Source organism: Danio aesculapii, chromosome 5 (assembly GCF_903798145.1).
Source record: "Danio aesculapii chromosome 5, fDanAes4.1, whole genome shotgun sequence".
Taxonomy (NCBI): domain Eukaryota; kingdom Metazoa; phylum Chordata; class Actinopteri; order Cypriniformes; family Danionidae; genus Danio; species Danio aesculapii.
The window spans coordinates 30,300,499-30,323,263 of record NC_079439.1 but is presented as its reverse complement, the minus strand read 5'-3'; the positions used below and the strand labels follow the sequence as shown (position 1 = coordinate 30,323,263).

The following is a 22,765-nucleotide window of genomic DNA, read 5'->3' as shown; positions in this document are numbered from 1 at the left end:
TGCGATTCTCATATTGTAAGCAATGCAGTGCGAAACCCACTGTCGCCGATCCATCTCACAGTGTAAACAGCACAGATGGATGATACCCCAGATAGTCATGCAGTGTGAAAACATCTGTGGCATGAATACTTTAAAAATCGTGCAGTCTGAACTCGGCGTTACTTATCAATCATCAGCTAAGTGTGAACTCTTGAAGTAATAATTATTTCTGCCTGTTTTTAAAAATATTTTTGTTAATATTGCTACTAATTTTATTACCATTATTATTACTATTATGTGACTATATATATATATATATATATATATATATATATATATATATATATATATATATATATATATATTGTCTGTATTTATTTCAGTTTTGTGATAAATCCTTGGATTTCTCTTTCAATAAGAGTATAATGCTTTATAGAATGTAATGTAATGGGGAAAAAAAGTTAAGCAGATGATCCATTAAAATATTATTTTATTTTATTTTTATTTTATTATTTTTTTTTATTTATTTATTTTTTTTATTATTTTTATTTTATTTTATTTTTATTTTATTTATTTTTTTTATTTTATTCATTTATTTTATTTATTTATTTTTTTTTTTATTTGACAAAATTCAGAATATTTTGTAGCATTATTTTTTTCTGTTATTTCTCTACCTGTTTAAGGGACAAACAAAATGCCTTTTTCCATTCCATTCCACTACTTTTCTATTGTTTTCTATGTAAAGTCACAGTATTTGATGATTTTAAGACACTGTGACTACTTTAAGACTACGGTTTTAAGACACTGTCAAGTTCCAAGAATTTCAACTTTTATATGCAACACCATTTATCGATGTCAGTTTCAAAGCAGTGGACCAACCAGAAGAACTCATATGTGTGCAAGTGTTAGAAGCTGTTGTTGTGAATTTCTCTATCTGGCTCACGGCACCAAAACTGTTATGAATTTCTAAAACGAGCCAAAAACCAGGGAGAACTTTCGGGTATCTTCAAAGCAGAATCCTTTTAGAAACTCAACGTCCCTGCGGCGTCATCGAAAGAACTCCGCTAGTTTAACAGATTCTCAGTTTGAATACATTTTTACAGAGGTGGAGACCATCCAAAACAAAGCATGCAAATGAAGTGTTGTTGTCAGCAGGGTAATTTTCTCAGTCTCGATCTAATCAATTGCATTTCCCAGTCCTGATCTCATCAGCTTAGACAATAGACACAGGCGTTCTTTGAAACTGACAGTTTGCATTACTTTGGAGACCTGAGACTGTATTTCACATATAGGCTCCCTCAGAATGTATTTTACAATGAAATATACAGTTGAAGTCAGAATTATTAGCCCCCCTGAATTATTAGCCCCCCTGTTTTTTCCACCAATTTCTGTTTAACAGAGAGAAGATTTTTTTAACACATTTCTAAAGATAATGGTTTTAATAACTCATTTCTAACTGATTTATTTTATATTTGCCATGATGACAGTAAAGACACTTCTATACAGCTTAAAGTGACATTTAAAGGCTTAACTAGGTTAATTAGGTTACCTAGGCAGGTTAGGGTAATTAGGCAAGTTATTGTGTAACAATGGTTTGTTCTGTAGACTATCGGGGAAAAAATGTGCATAAAGGGGCTAATAATTTTGACCTTGAAATGGATTTGAAAAATTAAAAACTGCTTTTATTTTAGCCAAAATAAAATGAAAAACTTTCTCCAGAAGAAAAAACATTATCAGACATACTGTGAAAATTTCCTTGCTCTGTTAAACATCATTTGGGAAATATGTAAAAAAGAAAAAAAAAATCAAAGGGGGGTAATAATTTATGTTTTCAACTGTGTATATATATATATATATACATATATATATTTGAATAAATTTGTAATATTTCACTGTCAAGTTGGCTAACTGCTTTTTAAAGCCATTCCTTAGTACTGTGTCTTATGCTTTTAGATCCAAAGAATCTTTCATTGTAAATGGCCCCTTTTCAGTTAGCATGCTCTGCATATTTTTCAAGTAATTTACTTTCCTTATGAATTCAAAATTATTCTTTGCTTTAATGTACAATAAAAACCATGGAATTTGGGGGGAAATCATTATTATAAATAAGAGCTCGGAAGTTGTTCTCTAATAAGCCGTTTGTAAAACACTTTTACAAATTATCTTCTATTCTCTGTTATCTACATACCAGCTGCATTGATTAGTAACTTGCTGTGATGTGAGGAAGAAGGACATGTACTCACTGATGGCAGCAGGCTGAAAATTAGCACTTTCCAAAACACTGAAATGACACAAAAGACAAAACAGAGAGAATTAGGCCTTCTGTGATACAGTATTTCATCCTGCACATCTCGAGAGTAGCAGTGCATTGGTCTGAAGTAGTTTGTGCCATTGACCATGTGTGAGGAGAGAAGGAGAATAGGAAATCCTTGAGGAAGAGAAAGACGCTTCTGTTTTGCTTAAAATCGCAGCGCTCAAGGACAGACACAACTGAATACAAAAAAGTATTGATTTCGAAAGCAAACCACGACGCTTGTCAGAGCAGACCTGTCTCCTCTGTCTGTCTCATTCCATTCTCTTTTCCTCAGCTTTTTATTTCATCTCACTTTAATCAATATGTAGCGTATATGCTAGCAATGTTTTAAGTTTAGTGTCTTTTTTTATTCATTTATTTTCAGGCTTTCAAAGAAGTTGCCTATGCTAAACTCCTATGTTTATTTTTGTTATGGTAAAACATTTTTTCAAGGTTTCATAGTGAGAAATTCATAAGAACAGCATTTAATTTGAAGTAGATTCTTTATGTAGCAATTTAAAACTTGATCACGTGCTTCTAGAAAAAAAGAAATGTGTTAAAAAAATCATAACATTTCAAAAGCTCAATTCATTTTTATTTCTGTAGCATTTTTACAATGTAGATTGTGTCAAAGCAGCTTAACATAGAAGTACATTTAAACAGTGTCAGTCCAGTTTTCAGAGTTGAAGTTCAGTTTAGTTTGGTTCAGTGTGGTTTAATTTTCACTGCTCAAAGTCCAAACACTAAAGAGCAAATCCCTCGATGCGCAGCTCCACAAGTCCCAAACCCAGCAAACCAGTAGCGACAGTAATGAGGAACAAACTTCACCAGTTGATGAAATTGAAGGAAAAAAAATCATCAAGAGAAGCCAGGTTAAGTTGGGCATGACCATTTCTCCTCTAGCCAAATTTCTTGTGCAGAGCTGCTGTCTAGGCGCCGGAGGCTGGAGAACGCTGGATGTTCATCGTGGAGAAGCTACAGCTTTGAGTAGGTCACCGACTGGTATACAGGCTGGCTCACGGGATCAATACAGAGACTCGTCTGTCACTGGGGTCTTTCAGGAATCAGTCTCATGCTCTCCACTTCTCCATGACAGCCACAGCATCTGCTCAGGATACGGCCTGGTCCAGAATTATGGATACCTCTAGAAGTCCTTTATGGTCTTAAACATCAATTCATTCAAAAATACTAAAATAAATAGGGAACATGGTTTTCCTTCGCAGTGGTTTCATTCAATTTCAAATAAACAATTTTATTTCGAGTAAAATAAATGAAAAACTAAGATGAAGTATCCCCATAAATGTGATTAACAATATGCAATTTTTTAATGATGTTGGCAAAATACAGGCCCGTGGCCAGCCTGGTGAAAGGGGTGGTTCTTTTTTTCTCAAAAAGTGGAGCTTTTTGCAGTTATAAGCCTCATTTAGGCTACTATTTAATTATGAGATTTAAATACTGCGTTTTGGTCTGCATCCGCTTGGTCTTAAAATCTTTTTTGATTGATTATTTGCAATATTTATGATGACATAGCAGTCAAAATAGGACAAATGAGCTCATGTATAGGACAAATTCTGGACCTTTGTCAGTGAGGGGTGGGTCTTTCAAACCACCCGAACCAAACCACGACGCTTGTCAGAGCAGACCTGCCTTCTCTCTGTCTGTCTCATTCCATTCTCTTTTTCTCAGCTTTTTATTTTATCTCACTTGTAGCGGTTGCGCTAGCAATGTTTTAAGTTCTTTTTTTATCCGTTTATTTTTAGGTTCTTTTTTCTCAAAAAGTGGAGCTTTTTGCGGTTATAGGCCTTATTTAGTCTACTATTTAATTATGAGATTCAAATACTGCATTTTAGTACATTTTAAGCACCATTTTAGCTGAAATAGATTGTGGGATGGTCATGATAACCAAAAAAATATGTTTCAAAATTCATGGACCACAATAGTCAAAATATTCAAATTAATTTTAATATGCGCCGCTTTTGGTGCTTCACACATTTTCATTGGTCATTTTTTGTTTCCAAGGTCCAAGATTTAGAATAAAAGTTACTTGTAAAATTTTTTCTCAATTTAAAAACAATACAGTACTGAAAGATGACATTTATGTTAGATTGTATGTTTTCTTGCACAGTTGGATGTTGGTTATTTGCAATATTTATGATGAAATAGCAGTCAAAATAGGACAACTGAGCTCATGTATGGGACAAATTCTGGACCTTTGTCAGTGAGGGGTGGGTCTTTCATCCATATTTTATTTCCTCTACACGAACATAGTACCTCTCAGAAAAATGCATTTGGTCATTATCTTTTGAGTGCATCATTATCCAGACACACGAGCAAATATCTCTGAATGAAAGACCAACAAATGTCAGATTAATACACTCCTTCGATTAGAAATTGGAATGAATGTAAACAGTTAACAATGACGTTAACTGTAAAAGATTGAAACAGGGACACAATGCTTATAAGGGAACATTAGTGTGTCCTGTAGTATAATGAAGTAGTATGTCATCTCATCTACTCTTTTGTTACACATTCTAAACCAGGGGTCACCAACCCTGTTCCTGGAGATCTACTTTCCTGCAGATTTCAGTTGCAAACCTGACCAAACATGCCTGTCTGTAATTATCAAGTGCTGCTTCAGGTTTTATGCCACGATCACACTATAGTTTAAACATGCAAAATTCTGTCGCTTGGCACTGCGAAAAAGGGCGGGATTAAACAAAATGACGTTTAAAAAAAGTAAGCGATTGGTCCATGTTTTAAATTTCTGTACAGAGAGGTCATGTTTTGATCTTCAACAGCAGACACACAATGTCATAAGATGTAAGTATTAGGTTAGATTTAGGTCGCCAGCGTCTAAGGACAATGTTATTTTGACGTCCAATAATAACGTGAAATGACGTTAATATTTTGTTGATTTTAGGTTGTGTTGGAAGGTGACCAAAATCCAACGTCTTAAAACAACATAATATTGACATCAAATACTTTATTCGTCAGGTGTGGCAACCAAAATCCAATGTCTGATAGATGTCATATTGGTAACGTCTACACAATGTCAAGCTGTAACATCATAAGACATTGATATTTGGTTGTTTTTAGGTTGTGTTGGAAAGTAACCAAAAAGCAACATCTGTCAGACATTGTACATTGATGTCGGCCTGACGTTGGGTTCTGACGTCAATCTGATTTTCATTTCCAAACAAAATGTAACCTCCCACAATGTTGGGGTACAACATCAATCTCATGTTGACGTCATGTTGATGTCCTGTGCCTGCTGGGTCTATTGGTCTAACGCAATCACGTGATGCGATTTCATAGGTCAAAGTTCACCAAGCTTGGACTTTACAACACCGTGAACTACGAAATTTGTCCACAAGCTTGTGTTTCTGGTCTGCTGCATTGGCATGTGTATGAATGGAAGTCTATGGGATGGAAAGTGCAGTGTGACCGCGGCTTTACTTAATTGGTTCAGGTGTGTTTAATTAGGGTTGTTTCTGAATTCGACAGGAAGGTAGCTCTCCAAGAACAGGGTTGGTGATCCCCACTCTAAGCTATGTACTATTCCTATGTATTAAGTCAGTACATACTTTTAAAGTGTAGAATAAGTTGGCAAATTGGGATGCAGCAATAATCAGGTCCAGGTGACAATCAATCAACAAGGTAATCAAGGAATCAGGAGTAAAACTATGAATGGATGCAGTTATATTCATTTTAAGAATCATTTGTAGAATGAAATGATTCCAGGGATGTTAAAAGATCTGCATGGAACCATTGATGCTATAAAACTTTTATTTTTAAGATCATACTGTGACTGCAAAACACTTAAATTTCTAGTAGCATTGACGGCGAAACCAACAGATTGGTTTAGTAGTCAGTGCACTGATCAGGTCCACAGCCATTTTAAGTGTTGTCTCAATTGCAAACTTCTTCCAAACGTTTGCACCCTGAAAAGTCCCACAATGCAATGAAAATCAGGGCACAGTGATACACACTATGTCCTCTTAAAGGAAGTTCAGAAGCGCGAAACATGAATCAAGTGGCCCAAATGATCAAACGTAATGACAAATAACAAACGTTTTTATAAAAATAATTTGTTATTTATTATTTTTATATTAAAACGAACATAGCTAGATTGGTTAGGAAAAATTTAGCAACATTTATAATAATTTAATGGTGGTCACCTCACAGCAAGAAGGCGGCTGGTTTGAGCCCCGGCTGGGTCAGTTGGCTGGATAAGTTGGCTGTTCATTTCGCTGTGACGACCCCTGATGAATAAAGGGACTAAGCCGAATGAATGAATGAATGAATGAATGAATGAATGAATGAATGAATAAAACTATCAAATTATTTAACTATAATGTATTTTTTAAACTAAATATATGAAAATTATTAATTCTGCTGTAGTTTATAAATTCTGATTTTGACAATGTACAATGTGTAGTTCACATATCACAGTCAGTGTGTCCCAATGTGTCGAAAACCAAGCTCATCACTGTCCTTACCAGTTCCTGAACAACCTTAGGAGCTAGGGTGCTGATTGAGATGAATGCCTAGGATTAATCTAGCCTGATCGTGAGCAGGCTAACTGCAAAGTATAAATCTCCTTATTAGCTTAATTTAGCCTGCTAAAGTCAGGGCTAAATTTAGCCAGGATATAGCCAGGATAGCTTTGAAAGTCCTTATTTTGCTTTTGTGCTGTACCCATCAGTTGAGAACGGCCAACCCATCCCTATTGTCTTTCACACTGAACTTTTTATCTTAAAAAAACCTTTTAAAAAGGCTTTCTTTGTTGTTTCACAGTAAGTCACCACCTAGATACCTGCGGGCATAGATATACAATGCATGGTGTTTCAGTGTTTGTTGTTGTTTTTTTATAGCAGCTCTGGGAGAAGTGTAGTGGGTTGGAAAGAGGCAGAGAGACGGAGAGAGGAAGCTTGTTTGATAGAGACTAGAGTTATTGTGATGTAGGCCTGATTAAGGAGAGCGCCTAAAAGTAGAAAGCAGAGGACGGGCATGTTTCCTAAGGGAAGGTGCAGAACTAGCCAAATAAGATGGAGAAAGAGAGTTTGTTACCCCAGGGTATGTAGCATTACATATTAGCCATGGCTGAGTGCTGAGGTCTCTGCAGCTGCTGTTCTCTCTCTCTCCCATGAGTGCCTGCTGCCCACACACTGACCTGAACATGCACATTACATCAGTTCATATCAAATACATGCTGTGACTAATGATTGCACAACTCTTCTATCACTGCACGCCACTCTTATTTTCGGTTATGAAAATTATTCAGTAATCTAGGCTGGATCCGAAATTTCAAGCTTCGATTGTTGCCTTTTCAAACTTCAAAGGCAGTGTTTTAATATGGGATACATCCTAAGGGTCTTAGACAGACTTACAATGCAGTATAAGATCTTGAAAAAAATATTTAAAACAATATTTGTGAGCTTTAAAAATTATTTACTACAATATTTTAAATTATCAGGAGAAATTAGTCAAATTATGTAGTAGGATTTATAATGTCAAAATATTATTATAATTTTTTTTTTCGTATTTATTGGGTGTTGTTTGAACTGCCATAAAAAATCCATAAAAAATGGAATCCAACAAATAACAATACAATAAGGCACCAACAAGGGTTTAAAAGCTCAAACATCAAAAAATGTTGCCTGGTCCACCTGGTTAAGAAAGTGTTGAAAGGGGATCCATATTTTATAACAATCCTGTAATTTTCCTTTAACAGTCTATGTCAGCTTCTCTAGAGCAAGATTGCTAGTCATTTCTTTAATCCACTGGCCACAGGATGGCCTTTGAGGTTTTTTTTTTTTTTTCAATTTAAAGCAATAAGACGCTTCGCTTGGAGTAAACTAAAATCTAACAGTTTGCGTTTGCTAGTGTTTAGATCCAGATTAGCAGGGTATATATGAAATAAACATAATTTTCGAACCAAATATATATTTCAAATTATTTACCAGTCATGATAGCATTTAATCGGTTAATTCATTTAGAATAATAAGACATTACAGGGCTGTTACAAAATTTTGGTAACACTTTAGTGTAATTTATATAACTACTGGCTTATTACCTGTTTATTATTATAAATTGGCTGTTTGTTATAAAGTATGTACTTATTCTTCAATACATAAACCACAACTACTACATTATTAGCAATTAATAAGCAGCATGTAGTACTTTATTGAATTAAACATTTTAGGTAAGGATTCGTTAATAGCAAGAATCTGCTAAACCTAAAGCTTGGTTTAGCACAACCTAAATTCTCTGTTCTCAATCCTTATTTAGTATTTCACTCACAATTTGGCAATAAAAGAAACAAATAAACATCCACAGTAATGAATTATGTAGTAATGGACCCTTTATGAATGGGTTATTGATAAATTCACTCAAACATTTTGTTCCTCTGAAAGTCCCTCTGAAGTCCAAGTCAAGGTTTTGAACAAAACACTATTGGCTAAAGAAGGAGGAGCTAGTCAATATATCTCACCCTTTCCTCCAATTTCATTTGAAATGATATCACATGTGAAACAAAGTGAAAGGGGTCTTTAAACATGATTTGGTGATGTGAACTGTATAGTCTGCAGTTTTTCTCTGTGTTAATGTCTTTTTGAATAAGTTTCCTAGTTTCTTTGTAGGTCAAATCTCGTTCACTCCTGCTTTTATCTTTTATTTAATGTTTATTAGATTCTAAGTTTAGATTAAGTTTGTCAAAGTTTAGTGTAGTTGTATTATGTTTTCTCTTGTTGGTTTCTCTTGTTTAGTTAATTTTTACTCTTGTTTTGTTGCATTGTAAATTTCCCTTTGGTTCCCAGTACTGGGTTGTGGCTGAAAGTGCATCTGCTGTATAAAACATATGCCAGAGTATACACTGAAAAAATTTATTCAAAGATGATTCCTTGGATTTACTAAATTTTTTATGTTAAGTGGTTGTGAACTATTTATTTGGGTTGCATTTAAACAAACAAATTAAGTTGAACATTGCTCAATTTAATTTGTTTGATTAAATTCAACACAAATAAATTGTTTGCAACAGTTTTGCATGCAACACTTTTTAGTGAGTTGGTGGTTCATTCCTCCATGGCGACCCCTTATAAATAAGGTAATAAGCTGAAAGAAAAGAAAATGAATGAATGAATGAATGAATGAATTTCCCTTTGGGATTAATAAAGTCCATCCAATACAATACTTTAAGGGATAGTTCACCTAAAAATGGAAATTATTAATCATTTACTCACAATCATGTGGTTTTAATCCATTTTAAGATTCTTACATCTGTATAACACAAAATGAGATTGTTGATGGCACCCATTGTCTTCCATAGGAGTAAAATTCTATTGAAATCAATTGGTGCCATCAACCAACATTTTTCAAAATAACTTATTTTGTTATTAACAGAAGAAAGAAACTCAAATCAGTTTTGAATAGGTGAAAGATGAGAGATTTCATTTTTAGGTGAACTATCCCTTTAGCACCATTATTGTTTTCTTCACCTTCATCACTTTTAATATACTGCTACTTTATGATACAGATTCATCAATAAAACATGACTGTGTTTTGCTCTGTCTAAAGAATACTCTTATAGATATGATTACAAAATTCAAACATAGACACACATAACTTAGCTGCACATTTGATCTTTCTCCATCTTGTCTTATTTGCAGTCAGTGTGTTGTAAAGGTGTCGTGCCAGCAGTTGGAGCGGTGCGCACCGGAGCATGGAGCTCTCTGGAGGAACAGGCGTTCATGCTTCTGACGGAGACGGAGAGACAGACCATGAGTTATTACATTCAGGAGTACCAGCGCGCACACATTGGAGTAGAGCCTCTGGCAATGGCCCTGTTTGAACTCTTCAATACACATGCAAAGGTGAAGCTGACAGCAAAAAAAATGCTAACAACCCATAAGACCACATGGTGCATGCTAATAAAGGTCAATATGGACTATATCATGACATTTATTGCGATAACAATATCAGTGATGAAAATGAGAATGGTATGACTGCAGATGCTACTGGCTTTTAATGTCTGTGCTTTCATCGCCCCTAACCCTACCCCTCACTGTAATGTCATTATCTTTATTGAGTGCATGTGTCTGAATGTGGAAGCTGTTGGAAGCTGGAGGGCATTCAGCTTATGAATTGGGTGTTTTTATATGAATAAAGTTCATAGGCTAATCAGCATAGACTTTATCACTAGCTACGTTTTCATCCATCAATTTTTATGCAGATTTTGGATATGTGCATAAAAAAAGGTTGATGGAAACGTCAAGATGCACATACATTTTGAAAATGTGCATAAAAAACGTATGTGCATAACTGGGTAGGATAAACTTTGGTAACACATTGGGCTCTATTTTAATGGTCTAGGCGTAAAGTCTGAAGCGCAGGGCGCAAAAGCATTAAGGGCATGTCTGAATCCACTTTTGCTATTTTAAAGATGGGAAAACGCACTCTGCACCGCGGTGCATGGTCTAACAGTGTTGAGCTTATTCTTTTAATGAGTTATAGGTGTGTTTTGAGAATAAACCAATCAGAGTCCCATCTCCCATTCACTTTTAGAGTTAGTTGTGTCGCTCCATGGCACATTTGCTAGTTACATGGCAGACTTTGTAAGTGGAAAGACTGAACACTTCAAAACAGTTAAAAAAACAGTTAAACAGAGCATCTGCTGCAAGTGGATAATGAGCCTAATCCATTCTGCCTGTACTTCCACTCTTTCGTGGATAAGGAAACGACGGTGTTGTACGCTCTCCACTGAAGACATCCATTAGCCTACATATTTAATTTTGTTTGTTGAGAGCAAAGATTTGTTTCAAAAATATTTCTAAATTCAGTTCTAATTTCCAGCAAATAAATAAATGAGCAATAATAACGTGTGGTCAAAAAACGGAGTTATATCCAATGACACGTCCTGTTCTTATGCCCCATATGGTCCAAAACCTGACAGGTGGACAAATCTAACAAATATAAATGTGCATATGTTAAATATACTAATGATAGTAATAACATTTTACAAAAGCAAGTTGTCATGAATAAACTGAAAAAAGACCCTGAGGTGTAGAAGGCATGGAGGTACTGTTTTTTATATTTATGTACAAAATAGTTTTTGTAATATTTTAATCCTTTAATTGTTTTTCATTTGTAAAGATAGTTCTGTATTGCTGTACATCCCGTGTGTTTTAAGCAATGTTTAAGCGAGGTGCACAACTGACGTGCTCTGCGCTGGATTTTAGACCTGCTCTCAGCTGGTCTATTGCACAGTCTATTTTAGTTCCTCAAAATAGCAACGTGCCAACAAAGCGCCTTAACACACCTCCTTTTTAGACCAGAACGCCTATGGGTGCACATGAGTGCAAATGCATTTGCTATTTAAACAGCGTGGTCAAAATGTCAAAATGACACTTCTGTCGAGCTGAAACTAGCAAATAACATTTGCGTCGCGCCTTGCGCTGCATTGCGCCAGGTGTATGATAGGCCCCCGACTATAAGCAAAAGTCTGCTTAATATCTGTTCATACTACTCTTTCAACAGACATTTAACTGACTATAAGAAACTTTGCAAGTCAACTTACACTAACCATAACCCTAACTCCAACCTTAACACCAACCTACTTATAATCAAATGAGAAATAGTTGGCATGTAGATGCAATGTAACTTGAATTCAACCTAAACTTTATATTCGATAAGAAAAGATGCACATAATCTATGATGGAAACACTTTTACTGAACAAATTCCAGTATGCGCATTAAAAAAAGTCATGTGATTTTGTTATAAGAGATCATGTGATGGTAAAAATGTGTGTGAATGGTTAAATCAGCAGGCTGAGCACATGGTAAAACATCTGAAATGTTCTTTAAGTCATTCTAAAATGCCTTAACCATTTCATTATTCGTGTTATTATATTATTAATTACCTTCAGAACAGTCAAGAGTGTCTGTGCTCCACATCTGATGCCTTCAAACACAACCACACGTTCATTGCGTGGCAGCATACTGTCTTCTGAAGCACAAGTAATTTTTTAAATAAAGAAAAGATTCACGCAGCTTTTCCCACTGCAGTAAATTCCATTTTTACTGTTGACATTTGGCACCAGTTAATCAGGAAGTGACGATTTTGTTTTCTTTGACTACTTGAATGCAAACGCTGCTTTATTCGTATATTTTATATGCGATATTCCAGTTATGCGCATACATTTAGTTTGCATCTTTGGATGGGAACACAGCTACTGTTTTCACTTTTTTTATATACTGCATCTCTACATTGCACTTACATTTGGGGAACTTTAAAAATGAAGTTCAAATGAGCTTTAAATAATAAGGTTTTGGTTTTAAAAAATCCATATTCAGAGTAAAAAAAATAGTGAGAAGTATGTTTGACATTGTGCTGTGTATTTATCTGGAAAATAACATTTCACATAGTATTTTAATGTGACATTAGTATCAAAAGGTACCATTGTGACTCAGTGGTTAGCACTGTACCCTCACAGCAAGAAGGTCGCTGGTTTAAATCCCGGCTGGGCCAGTTGGCATTTCTGTGTGGAGTTTGCATGTTCTCCCCGTGTTCGTGTAAGATTCCTCCGGGTGTGCCAGTTTCCCCCACAGTCCAAAAACATGCGCTATAGGTGAATTGGATAAACTAAATTGCGGCTGGAAGGGCATCTGCTGTGTAAAACATATGCTGGATAAGTTGGCGGTTTACTCTTCTGTGGCAACTCCTGATACATAAGGTACTAAGCCGAAGGAAAATGAATAAATAAATAGTATACATTTTTTTTAGTTCACCGTTTTCTTCCTCTAGATTGTTTTCTGTTTGTAATCCATGCAGTACAGTAACATTTCCACAGAACGGCTCGTCTTTAGTTTTTTTTTTTTGGTTTATTAATTGTCTAGTGAAAGTAATTTGTTCATTCTAGTAAGTTGCTGTTTTATATGGGATGGATGAGCCGTCGGGAGTATAATAAAAGCTCATTGAACACAGTTTTTACAACACTTTACTTATTGTTTACAGTTTAATAGAACGTTTCTCCTGTAACTCACACAAAGCATCATGGATGTTAAAACACTAATAATGAAATCACATCTGATGACAAAAGGCATTTATTTTAACCACTCAGCTGATCTTATGATGTGAATACGGAGTAAAAGTATGTCAGTAAATATCTCTATTTGTAAAAAGGCCCATACAAATGCAAAACAGTATTGCTAATGACATCACTTCACAAACCCATTTATTTTCACACTGCTGAGTCCTTAACAAACCAGCTCCAGGTTTTATCATTATTATCAAAAGACTATATCTTATCGAGGAGAAAATTTTAGCTTCATTTGATAGTTAGCATTGAATTAAAATAAGAAATGTATTACATGTCTGATTTCGGGTGTTTGATTTAATGATCTGTTGGCTGTTGCTGTTTTCCAGCTGTCGTTGCTGGCTGAGGTGCGAACTCTGGTCGCTCCACAGGATCTGGAGCGCTTCGATGGGCAGGTGCTGCTTCGGGAGATGGAGGCGTGGAGAGCTCGACACGGAGGATCAGGCCTCCTCCACCCAGACTCCATCTGCATCACTCATCCAGAGGGCCTTGTTTCTCCTCCTGCCTGCCAGATGAACACTGCAGGCTCCGGCTACAGCAAGGCACGTGCACCTGCAAGTAATGTGGATATTAGAATGTGCTGAGAAGAAGTACAGATGTCCTGTTTAAATATTACTTTGATAAAGTTTTATGTAATATATCTGGCTTTGGTAAGATTTTAAATCTTTTTAAAAGAAACCTAAATGCAATAGTGCTGGGCAAAGATTAATCACGATTTATCGCATCCAAAATTTTACGTTTTTTGAAATAATATATATGTGTGTAATATGCAGTTGAAGTCAGAATTATTAGCCCCCTTTTGAATATAAATACATACATATACATATACATATACATATATATATATATATATATATATATATATATATATATATATATATATATATATATATATATATATGTATATATATATATATATATATATATATATATATATATGTATATGTATATGTATTTATATTCAAAAGGGGGCTAATAATTCTGACAAGAGGTGGGGCGGCAGAGTAAAATGACAGCCGTCAAATGTGCCTGGCAAAACAACAAACTTTGTGCAAACACTGCAAAAATATGTTTAGTTATACTAACAGAACAATGAAAATGATGCACTTAAACTATCAGCACAATAAAAAACTACTGTCACAGTCTATATGCAAAAAATACTATTAGTTAGCCAGACCACGCAGACTGGATTATATGCACTCCAAAGAGTGCTGCGGAGATCACACGGTGCATCAGTGTTTTCATAGCGAAAGTGTGAAGATTGAATGTTTTTCAGAATGAAAGAGAAAGTTGTTCTGTTACAGAAGCAGGTATTAGATTATTTTACCCTCTCCTTTTCAAATTAGTTTATGTAAATTTAATTAATTTGCTTATTATTATTGAATAGGTGACACGGTGACTCAGTGGGTAGCACAATCGCCTCACAGCAAGAAGGTCACTGATTCAAGCCTTGGCTATGTCAGTTGGCATTTCTGTGTGGATGTTCGCTCCGTGTTCAAGTGGGTTTCCTTCGGGTGTTCCGGTTTCCCCACAAGTCCAAAGACATGTGCTATAGGTGAATTGGGTAAGATAAATTGGCCATAGTGTATGAGTGTGAATGAATGTGTATGGGTGTTTCCCAGTGATGGGTTGTGACTGGAAGGGCATCCGCTGCGTAAAACATGTGCTGGATAAGTTGGCGGTTCATTCCACTGTGGCCACCACAGATTAATAAAGTGACTAAGCCGAAAAGAAAATGAATGAATGTATTATTGTAAATTATATTATAAGTTTAATATATTATATTATATTTATAATATTGTGATTTTATAGTAAAAAATTAAAGTGAATTATAATTCACCTTAATTTAGTTTCAATTAATTTTGTTAAAAATATTGTGACTTAATCGTGAATCATGAGATTAGTATCATGAATCGTGAGATTAGTATCATGAATCGTATCGAATCATGAGTCAGGTGAATCTTTACATCCCTACGTATTTATAATTTAAATTTAAAAAAATCTAATTTTACATTTTAAATTGTCATTTCTATTTTAAGTTGAATAAATGTTCATCATTTTAAACTATTGTTATGCATTACACTTTTTTAAACAGTAAAAACCAGCCTGATCTCATGAGAAACGTAACTATTTTACGTTCTGTCAGTTTAGTGGGTAATTCATACAAATTCTTAGAAGTTCAGTTTACAATTTTAAAAAGAAGGCGTGGCACCCAAGCCCTCTCCTAAACCCAACCGTCATTGGGGTATAAGCAAATTGTACTAAATTGTACAAATGAGATTATACGAATTCATACGATTTAGCCACTAAATCAAAAAGTTACAAATTGCTGTGAGATAGAGTTGTTAAAAACACTCAAACTATAAGCAACTATTAACTTAATTGTTATAAGACTGTCTGTTAATTACTGTTGATTAATTATTCAATTCCCTAAGGTTTAAGTAGTGACATAAAAAGGAAGTTGAATAATATATATATATATATATATAAAAGTCATTTATTTTTTAATCATGATGTTTGTTTGCAATGCTTTATCCTCGGCCCCAAAAGGCTTTTTTTGACAGAATGGGGATTGTTTATTTGTGTTTGTACTTGCTGACTTTATTCAAAAGGACTTCTACTGTGTCTGCAATGATTGGTCCGATCTGCCGTGTCTTTATAATTGCATGATTTGATTCCAGCCATTATTGTGAATGACAGTATCTCACCCACACAAGTTGGTAATTGAGCTGAATTGATGAGAAAAACTGAGAAATGAAGAGCTGCCTCTCAAGCAGAGCATGGACGGCTTGAGCTCAAACATCCCTCTTTGATTGTATTTTGTTCTGGAGTGATTGTTGCTGTACGGTTCAGCCATTTTACTGATTGTTTGCTATTTTGCATTTCTTTTATAGAGTGAGTGCAGATTAGATGGGAGTTTGATGCCACTCGAGACTCTGAATTCTCTTCCCGACGTTGCTCTGGTGAGTGCTTCATTTTTTTGATTCATGCCTACATGCTGATAGACTGGATTAAATAAACATCTTGTGACGTAAAAAGCAGTCAGCGTTGAAATGGTTTCTTTTTTTTAGCATTTCAGTAAAAGAGGAAAAGATTTAGAGCTAGGAAAACAAAACATTTATCCTTGAAACACAAAGCCTGTCACATCCAATGTAAACCTAAGGACTTTTCACAATGTTTGTTTTGTTTTTGGATGCTTCAAACTCATCCACTTGTTTGTTTGTAATCTCAAAGGCCGAATGATCTGTAATCCTAAAACTTAAGAACCCAGAGAAATCATACAAAAACCCATGTTTACACTATACATTTGAAAAGTCACAGTTTGATAAGATTTATAAAAGCTTGTGAAAAATACAGCAAATGATAATATTGTGATATTGTTACAATTTAAAGTATTTAACGACTTTTCTATATTTGAAAATGTAAGATAACCTTCAGTGTCACATCATCCTCCAAAAACCACTCTAAGTGTAACAGTACTTGCCTTTTATTCCTGTGTTTTGGTTTTCACTTTAGTCAGTGTAGTTCTCATTGTCTTGTTAGTCTGCTATTAAGTTATTGTCTCCTCCCTCTTACAGTCTAGTTTAGCTAATTGATTGCTCCTGTACTAGATATATAATCTCTCGTCTTTGCCTCTTGTTTGTCTCAGTATTGTGTCGTTTCCGTGATATCTATGTGTTCTTTGTTTTGCTTAGTTTTTGTTGTCCCCTAGTATGGGTTGTTTTAGTAAATTACGTAAGATGCACTTGGATCTATATATATATATATATATATATATATATATATATATATATATATATATATATAACCAGCCATTATGGTAGGTACACTTGTCCAACTGCTCTCGTTAATGTAAATTTCTATTTAGCAAATCACATGGCAACAACTCAATGCATTTAGGCACATGGACATAGTCAAGACGATATGCTGCAGTTCAAACTGAACATCAGAATGTGGAAAAAAGGTGATTTAAGTGACTTTGAACATGGCATGATTGTTAGTGCCAGATGGGCTGATCTGAGAATTTCAGAAACTTCTGAACTACTGGGATTTCACGCACAACCATCTCCGGGGTTTAAAGAGAATGGTCTGAAAAAGAGAAAATATTCAGTAAGGTCAGAGGAGAATAGCCAGACTGGTTCAAGCTGTTAAACACACATGTCAAACCTTGGGGTGGATGGGTTACAGCAGCAGAAGACCAGGGTGCCACTCCTGTCAGTTAAGAACAGGAAACAGAAGCTACAATTCACACAGGCTCACCAAAAGTCGACAATAGAAGTTTGGAAACGTGTTGCCTGCTCTGATGAGTCTGTTCAGATGGTAGGGTCAAAATTTGGCATCAACAAAAAAAAATCATGGAACCATCCTGCCTTGTATCAATGGTTCAGGCTGTTGGTGGTGGTGTAATGGTGTGGGGGATATTTTCTTGGCACGCATTGGGCCCATTAGTACCAATTGAACATCGCGTCAATGTCACAGCCTACCTGAGTATTGTTGCTGACCATGTCCATCCCTTTATGACCACAGTGTACTCATCTTCAGATCCTCAATCCAATAGAGCACCTTTAGGATGTGGTGGAACGGGAGATTCACATCATGGATGTGCAGCCGAAAAATCTGCAGCAACTGCGTAATGCTATCATGTCAATATGGACCAAAATCTCTGAGGAATATTTCCAGTACCTTGTTAAATCTCTGCCATGAAGGATTAGGGCAGTTCTGAAGACAAATCGGGGTCCATTGCGGTACTAGTAAGGTGTACCTAATAAAGTATGTGTGTATATATGTGTATATATGTATGTGTGTGTATATATGTATGTGTGTGTGTATGTGTACACTGCAGTGGCAAATACCAGTCACCTCAGATCCCAGTTACTTGATCAGTGATTTCATAAAATATGCAATTACAACACTGTCATGTGACAGATTTCTACAGTTTGTTCAAATTTTGTCATGTTCAATAGGTTTTTATCCCACCCTTTCTTCTTCTAATTTAATTAGGCATCAGTAACCCAATATTAACTCTTGTAATCATAACATTATCTTGGATGAATACATAATAGAGCATCTCACCATAAATGTGTGCTTGTGCTAAATCGTTGTACATACCGACAACTATCATCTGTTCATTTTATAACGGGCTGACATTTTGCAAGGAAATGTCACCTTTTAAAAGCTTTAAAATGTCAGGACGTGTTGATTTCGTTCTTCTTTCTCATCTGTTATCATAACCTCTCTCAATGATAATGCATCCTTTAATTGCCTGAAAGTGACAGTGAGGAGATAAATATGGAGAGTATTTTTATGTTTTTTATTATTATTTCAGGACAAGGTGCAGGTGTCATCCGAGTCGCCACCGTCGTTCAAGCCTCCTCCTCCGCCAATAAGACACGCCAGCCCTAAGACTCAAACCAAACGGCCTTCATCCAAACTGTCCCAAACCAACCTGTTCTTTACCGCCCCCTTCAGGCGGCATCAGGAAAACCACACACTCAATCACTCTCATTTATCCTGTTCTTCTCACACGTCCCCGTGCACCATCCACCACACCACCTCCCCCTGCTCTGTCAGTCACACTCCTCCACCCTGCTCTCACCATCACAGCTCTCCACGAACATCGTCCTATCACTCAAGCCCTTCATCTGGCCGAGATCTGGTTCAGTTCCTTATGAACAGGCAGGCAGGGACGCTCTCCCCACACCCCGAGTCTCCAAATCGCTCTCGAGACGGCACACCAATGATCTCTCCCCGCTCCTCTCCTTCCCTTTCGCCTTCACTGCTGATGCCCGCGCCACCCCCCTGCAGCCCAGAGAGGCTGAATGGCTCTCCCTCTACACACAGCTGCGGCCCCCAGCATGCTGAGCCAGAGACCGCAGAGGACAGACCGCAACCCCAGCTGAGAGGTGAGGACACACTCTAATTAGATCTTAAAGGGATAAATCATGGGATTTGTTTATGAGCTAACGCACGGGTCCAAGATACTGATACCATTCCTGCCAACACTCCCGTTTTTCCTGGGAATTTGTCACCCTCCCCTTTTATTATTTCTCTATGGTTTCCTAGTTAGGAAAAATCACTTTTTGTCCATGTTTGTCAAGTTGCCAGATCTTGTGTGAAGCTCATCACCTCACAATTGCCACACAATTGCTGAAATATTCAAATCCCAAAGCACTTTTTTTACTTCAATCTGGCAACATCCATTACAAGGACGGTTGTGCTGTTGATTTGTGTGTGTAGTTAGTAGATGCAGGATTTGAACGGCGGCAATATAATGTTAGTAGTTGTAAATCCATTTGTCTCCTGGATTTTTAAAGACAAACGTTGGCAGGTACAGTGCTCAGCATAATTGAGTACACACCATTTTGAAAATTAACATTTTTATCCATTTCAAACATATTTAGAAATGGAAAAATAGTACAATTGAATTAACGAAAAAAAAATTCAACCTACAAAATTTCAACTAAATTTTTCAATTATTTTGCTTCACTTGATTTTTCCTCTTTTTAAAATTTGTATTTAATATTTTTCTATAATATATAAATTTGCGCATACTAGTTTTTGGACCATTATCGTAAGTTATTTTGTTAAATAAGCTGCAGATTTGGCTTTAGTACTGACTAATTTAATGTATATGCACATATATAATATTGTATAGCTTCCTATTAAGGTATACAGATGGTTTAAACGAGTTGTTCATAATGGAGATTCATTCACAAACGAATCGCTCCCTTCGTTAGAATTGAAGTGAAAATAGTGGAGTGTGTGTGTTTCAGGACACGGATTAGATCAATATAATTTCAAAGGAGTGTACTAAAATGGCGGCTGTGTTGACATATTCCTTCCAATAGACAACAACAGCATAGGCAACGTGTAATGTAAATATTTATGTGTTTCATGACTCTTTCAAACATTTTCCTTAATGAATCAGAATCATACAGAGCAACAAGTATAATTTGAATGTTTTCAATTATTTTTTTAAAGCGCTAAATAACTTAATCTTGTAAATGATGATGATGATGATGATGATGATGATGAAAAGCCTTCATTTGTCACATACGCTTTTACATGCAGTGAAATTGGACCCACCCCCCTGACCATACACAAACATCACACATTTCAGGGGAAGACAGGTCAGATGAGAGATAGCTTTTAGAAAGAGGAAATAAGATACATTAGGAAAGAGAGAGGCGAAAAAAAGCATCTGTCAGACTATCCTTGGAGTAGGGCAGTGTGAGATCAGGTGGGGAAAAAAAAGCCCCAGCACAAGCGCACAAACACATAGACATGTCATCGCAACAGGGGATGTGGATATATTCCGATAAAAGCGGCAGCCAGGGGGTGCTGGTCACAGACCCGCCAAACCACACCAGTGGGTGAAAACACAGACAGTTTGGGCTAATTATCAGAATTATGGGAATTGTCGGCCTGACGAATTTTAATTGGATGAAGATTTTTTTAGTCTTATGCCTTACCCAGAATATAAAAATACATATCAATACTTTAAGATCATTTACTTAAATCATTACTATTGGAATGTGAAGAGACTTTCAACCAGCACAACAAAAAATGTTTCTGAAGACAATCACTTTCTGCACCTTTAAGGGTTTATTTCTCCTAATTGCAGAATGCACGCAGGGCGCGAGGCACTCATTCATTTGAACTAATGAATCACACTAATATAACACTCTAAGCTGACAACCCTGGGAGGCACTTCTAAACTTTGAAATTCTGCACTTAGGGAATTCATCCACCTGTATACCTCTTCTCACATCCAGCTAATGTGCGAGATCCACATTAATTCTGAATGCAGATCTCTAATCTCTAAAAGCTCAATTGGGTGGTTATTTATGGCTTTGTACGCTCATTTATCTTTATTCCCAGGAGCCACGCTGTCGCAGCTGTCAGACAGTGGACAGACTCTGAGTGAGGACAGTGGAGTGGATATCGCTGAGGCTGGAGGGTTGAGTAAGGACAGCAGCCCGAGACCAGGAAAACCCTCCTTCCAGCAGCTCATGGGGGACACTCGCAGAGCTGAAGGGCTCGCACAGGCAACCGCAAAACAGGGGAGAGAGATGAAAATTCTGTCATTTTAATCATATTCAGTTATTTGTGATGTAAATAAATGCTATGCAGAAGCATATTTGTCTTTAAGTTACCTTGTAAGGTTTCAGTTTTATTTCTTCTCCTGCTGTTCACAGAAAAAAAATTATTGGTTTATTTTTAAGAATAAAATCATTTTTTGAAGAATCTAAAAAATCATTAGAGAATATTAAGTAAACCATGTTCTATGAAGATCTATCAAGAATTCATAAATATAATATGAATAGTCATATAAATGTAATATGCATTGATAAGGAATTTTAAAGGTGATTTTCTCACAGTTAAGTTTTTTTTGCCAAGTATTATCCTATCCTAACAGACCAAACACCAATGGATGATTATTTATTCAGCTTTCCGACCATTAAAAGTATATTAATAATAAAAAATGTGACTGGTTTTGTTAAAAATGTATTATCTCACAATTCTTAGTTTTTTATGTTTTATTTATACATTGTAAAACACATTACAAAAATTTACAAAAAGGACAACATAAACATGTAACAATAATCAACTACAATGAAAAGTATTTTGAGCACAAAAACAAAACAAAAAATAAATTAAATAAAAATAAAAACATTTTAAAACAATAGTGCAATCTTACATAGAGAAAATACAGGTCTACAATGTGCTGACCAGGGGTGCGTATCCGAAAACCATGGTTAGCCAACTAAAGTCGCATGTTGCGTCCTTACAAAAATAGAAAAACTGCATCGCAAACTTGTATGCTTGCAACTACACCACTAGAGCTGTAGTTAGAAACAGTTCCTGGCTGTGTTCTATTCTCTCTTATCCCCCTATGCCCTATTCATTTAGAACATTGTAACATTTAAACTCTGAATTATTTTAAAAAGCATTAAAGTCATCACTCTTAGGTGTAATTTGCTTTCAAAGCATTTTACTGTTCAGTTTTTGCGATCTTCATGTTTACAATTGTGCTCCCTTCACAGTGCTCTTTGAAAACATTGATGTCATTTTGAACACAGCCATGTTATAAATAATAGGTGACCTATAATTTAAAAGCACAATTTATGTTGCTTCTCCAAAGCTTGTGAAAACAGAAAACATAGCATACATTAATGTTTTTTATTTATAGTAGGTTATTTATTAAGTATCTGTTCTGTAAATGACATGGGCCTGTTGGTTAGAACATTTCTGCAGCGGTTTTGCAGGTCAAATTGTAAAAGTAGACTTTTAAAAATAATAAATAAACAATATACTACTTAATAATAATAATCATCATCGTCGTCATCATCATCATCATTAATATTATTAATATTATTATTAAAGTAGGATTTTCTTC

At 35.7% G+C, this 22,765-nt stretch overlaps 2 protein-coding genes across 2 annotated transcripts in view; both read left to right on the top strand.

Annotated features, from left to right (window-relative positions):
- LOC130228354 (whirlin-like) overlaps positions 1–13,949 on the top strand; it is a 65,910-nt gene extending 51,961 nt beyond the window's left edge. The window contains exons 5-6 of the mRNA XM_056456792.1: positions 9,940–10,143; positions 13,695–13,949. Coding sequence (XP_056312767.1) covers positions 9,940–10,143; positions 13,695–13,949 — 459 coding nt within the window. The remainder of the gene's footprint in view (positions 1–9,939; positions 10,144–13,694) is intronic.
- Positions 13,950–16,241: 2,292 nt separating this feature from the next.
- On the top strand, positions 16,242–21,458 carry LOC130228353 (whirlin-like). The gene is made up of 3 exons (XM_056456791.1): positions 16,242–16,328; positions 18,692–19,268; positions 21,247–21,458. The coding sequence occupies exons 1-3, from the start codon at positions 16,287–16,289 to the stop codon at positions 21,456–21,458; spliced, it is 831 nt and encodes a 276-aa protein (XP_056312766.1). The 5' UTR covers positions 16,242–16,286.
- The last annotated feature ends 1,307 nt before the right edge of the window (positions 21,459–22,765 follow it).